General features: G+C 39.7%; 1 protein-coding gene across 1 annotated transcript; it reads right to left on the reverse strand.

The window, feature by feature from the left end:
* Window positions 1-1,734: 1,734 nt before the first annotated feature.
* On the reverse strand, window positions 1,735-4,506 carry LOC145718118 (uncharacterized; the record flags this gene model as incomplete). Its single annotated transcript, XM_081809560.1, has 1 exon — window positions 1,735-4,506. A coding segment is annotated over one exon (1,173 nt), but the record flags the coding sequence as incomplete, so codon positions are not given.
* Window positions 4,507-4,510: the final 4 nt, after the last annotated feature.

The following is a 4,510-nucleotide window of genomic DNA, read 5'->3' on the forward strand; positions in this document are numbered from 1 at the left end:
TTGAGTGTCATCAATTTTTACCCATTGCCAAAGCAGCCTGAATACTGACTGGAGAGTTTCACTGGTGGTCTCTTCTTGACATCAGGACATACTCTATGACTTGCCAGAGTCACTACAGGTATGATGTAATTGCATTTGTTCTGGCCCCTCCTCCCCTAGTAAGCAACATAGTCTCAGTAAGGGGATACAGCATTTTTCAATTTTTCTAAAATGGGACTCAAAGTATATAATTAATGTATGTAATCTAATGGCTGGGCATGTACTTTTATGCTCCATGGTCTTGAACATGCAGCTGTGGTTACCACTCCTTATCATATATTGTCCTGTGATTACTTTGTCCAATGACCTAATTGTAACCAAATCTTGGATAACTATTGGCTTTGTGCATCTCCATCCACAATCCATATGGCACCAAGTTGGGAAACTGAATACACTGTAAATGCATCATCTATAGAGAAGACAATGCAACAGGAAGGGATTTGGGGGAAAAGCCTGTTAGATATCAGAAAATGTCATCTGTACATTCATTCTTAGAAACTTTTAAGTCTACGGACTGGGCCACCTAAGGTAAAAGACATTGTTTTTAGTCAGCCAACAATTCCTAACAAAGCAAAACTTGAGGAAGACCAACAGGTCAGAAAAGGGGGTAGGTCATCATACATTTCTTTCCTACTATGGTTTCATATGGTTTCATTTGCATGCCTTAAAAGGGGATCTGTTCCTCATCTTACTTGGTCCTGTGCATACATTAGTGGGACGACTGTTGTGGTTCAGTAAGTAGTATCCACATTGTCCTACCCTAGGTCAAATACTTGCACCATTAGTTACTTGGAGCCAGCTGACATGACACTTTCTCTGTACACAGCTGGGACAAGGGCTTCCACAAGGCCCCATCAGGCTAGAACTGTCCTAATATTAGGGTCAGGGGATACTTTTTTTCCATGAAGCAAAAGCTAACCTGTGGTTACTCACAATTTGTCCCTAACACCTAGAGGTTTTCATGAATGTATCCTCTGTAGCACTCCAGGAGGTTAATGCCTTGACAGAAATGTCTCCCAATGTAGAACAATACTCAGTAACTTTTTAGTACCCATAATCTCTTGACTTTTCCTACTGGATTTAAAAGCTGAATAATTAGGGTTGGGGATGTAGAGTATAGCTATGGAGTATTTTCTTTCTGTGCATAAGAGGTAAAAGGGTAAGTGTCCAGCTCCTAGCACCTTTACCATCATATTTGACCACTTGAACTATCTCCTGGGTATAAATTCAGTCTGACTTTTAAAAATAAAGTGGAGTCCTCTATGCCACTGTTTAACAATCCAGTAAAAATGATATCTAGATATATATTACCAAAATTTACACAGAGGGAGAAACCTAAAGAGTACAACCATTGAAGAAATAAAAATGTTGCTAAGGATACATCTCTCCCAATTCCCTCCTCCCCAGAAAAGGATCTGGCCACTACTTTTAGCCTTTAATGAATAATTCCCACATTATGTAAACTCTTTCAGAAAATAAAAGAGAAACTCTCCAAATACATTTTGGAAAGCCAGGAAATCCTTAGTAAATTCAACCTAGTTCTCTACTTAAAAAAAAAAAAATCACCACAAACAAATAGGTTTTATTCCAGGACTTCAAGGAAATTTCAATCATTTGGAAACTTGTAAAAAAAAGTGAATTACAAAAATAAAGGACATGACCCATAAAATTATACCAACAGATTTTTTTAAAAACTTGATAGAACTTAGCAACTCTAAGTATAGTAATAATTGCTATAGTGGGTACTAAGTGCCAAGTACTGTTCTAAATGCCTAATATTGATGAACTAATTGTATCCTAACAAGCACAGCTTTACTTTACAGATGGAAGAACTGACACACAAAGAAGCTAAGTAACTTGCCCAGGGCCACACACCTAGAAAAGTGGTGGAGCCAGGGTTTGAATTAGGGTACTAGGCACAAAATGAGTGTTCTTAACTACTGTACTATCTTGCTTTTTCTAAAAACAGAAATAGAGGGGCGTCTGGTTGGCTCAGTTGGTAGAGCATGCAAATCTTGATCCTGTGGTCATGAGTTCAAGCCCCACATATGCATGGAGCCTACTTAAAAAAAAAACAAATAAATAAATAACAGGAATAGAAGGAAACTTCCTAAACACAATAGAGTGTTTATCAGAAACCAACAATGAAGTAACAGTGGTGAGATGTCCAGGGATACACATAGAAGATATCAATGAGGCCCCTGTATGTGATATCCTACACATACACTTCCATCTTTAGAAGCCTCTAGTCTGATTGGGGTGGGGAAGGGGATTTTTTTTTTTTTTAAAGATTTTTATTTATTTATTTGAGAGAGAGAGAGAATGAGAGAGAGCATATGAGAGGGGGGAGGGTCAGAGGGAGAAGCAGACCCCCTGCCAAGCAGGGAGCCCGATGAGGGACTCGATCCAGGGACTCCAGGATCATGACCTGAGCCGAAGGCAGTCGCTTAACCAACTGAGCCACCCAGGCGCCCAGGGAAGGGGATCTTATACCCAATTTAAGGATGGTGCAACTTCGAGCAGAGTTTAAAAAATTTATTTATTAAACAACTACTATATGAAAATTATTATCTATATGCTAAAAGAATAGATACCATACCTAGCCTTAAAGAGCCTACAATAAGTTGATATGAAAGTATACACATACACGTTAAGTTCAGAATGACTGGCAAGGTAATTTAGTAACAGTTACACACTGTAGCACCAACTAAATTGGAAGCACTGAGGTCAAATGAATAGAAGTTTAAGAGGGAAGAAAAAGCATTTCAGGGTCTTTCAGAAATGAGAGGGATGTGGAAGAATCTAAGGGACATACATGAGCCAACAGGAAAAGAAAGGTTTTACAGGTAGGGAACACAAGTGATGAGGGCCTGAATTAGAGTGGAAGTTTAAAAACTATATAGGGAGAGCCTTAGCCAAGACAAAGAAAAGAATGAATCCATCTTGCAATATGACTTATGTAACTGGTAAAATAGAGGTGGAGTAGAATAAGAAACACATAATCTCTGTCCTTGAAAAGTACACAGTCTGATTAATGGGATGCAGAACTGAGAAATGAGTTAGATTTTTCAACACTTTAAAAGAAAGAATAAATGAAAGAATAAACAAACTGAAAGTACATGAAATGTGTAGTCCTTACTTCCATAACAGCAGAAAAGGATTACACTGTGACTCCCACTCTCCCACATTCATGACTCAAGAGAAAGCATGGGATTGGTACATTTTGATGAGCAGTTTTAAGAGTTCCTTCTTATAAAAAGAAGCTTAATTCAAAGTTCCTTGGGAAATCACATCTTAAGAAACTGAGCGAGCCAGACCTGAGTGCTTCTCTCCAGTGTGAGTTCGCTGGTGATGATTAAAAGTGGAACGCTGACTGAAGGCTTTCCCGCACTCAATACATTCATAGGGTTTCTCTCCTGTGTGAACTCTCTGGTGCACAATGAGCTGTGAGCTGTCACTAAAAGCTTTCCCACAATCACTACATTTATAGGGTTTCTCCCCAGTATGGGTTCTCTGATGCACCATGAGACTAGAGCTATAACTGAAGACCTTCCCACACTCATTACATTCATAAGGCTTCTCACCAGTGTGAATTCTCTGGTGAATAATAAGGTGTGAGTTTTGGTTGAAGGATTTTCCACACTCATTGCATTTATAGGGCTTTTCACCTGTGTGAAGTCTCTGATGTCGAATAAGACATTTACTCAGACTGAATGCCTTACCACACTCATTACATTCAAAAGGTTTTTCTCCAGTATGAATTCGCTCATGGTCAACAAGTTGAGAGTTCTGATGGAAAGCTTTCCCACATTCACTACATTTGTATGGTTTTTGCCCAGTGTGGAGGCTCTGATGTCGAACAAGACATTTACTCCGACTGAAGGCCTTGCCACATTCATTACACTCATAAGGCTTCTCCCCAGTATGGATCCTCTGATGGTCAATAAGATTTCTATTAGAACAGAAAGCTTTCCCACACTCACTACACTTGTAAGGTTTTTTACCAGTGTGAACCACCTGATGCCGGACAAGACTTTTACTACGAATGAAGGCCTCACCACACTCATTGCATTCATAAGGTTTCTCCCCAGTATGGGTTCTCTGGTGGTCAATCAGTTGGGAACTCTGAGTGAAGGCTTTTGCACATTCATTACATTTATAGGGTTTCTCACCATTATGGAGTCTCTGGTGTTGAATAAGATGGGAGCTGTGTCGGTAAGTCTTTCCACACTCATTGCACTCATAGGGCTTTTCCCCTGTGTGGGTTCTGAGATGAACTATGAGCTGAGAGGTCTGCCTGAAGGTCTTACCACATTCATTACACTCATAGGGTTTCTCTCCAGTGTGGATTCTCTGATGCCCAATGAGGTGTGAACTCCGATTGAAAGCTTTACCACATTCATCACATTGATAAAATTTCTGTCCCTTCAGAACTCCTTGATGTTCTGCAGCACTAGAGGACAGATCTGGA

The sequence above is a fragment of the Leptonychotes weddellii genome, unplaced genomic scaffold (genome assembly GCF_054177405.1).
Source record: "Leptonychotes weddellii isolate Sample4059 unplaced genomic scaffold, ASM5417740v2 HiC_scaffold_10976, whole genome shotgun sequence".
In the NCBI taxonomy this organism is placed as follows: domain Eukaryota; kingdom Metazoa; phylum Chordata; class Mammalia; order Carnivora; family Phocidae; genus Leptonychotes; species Leptonychotes weddellii.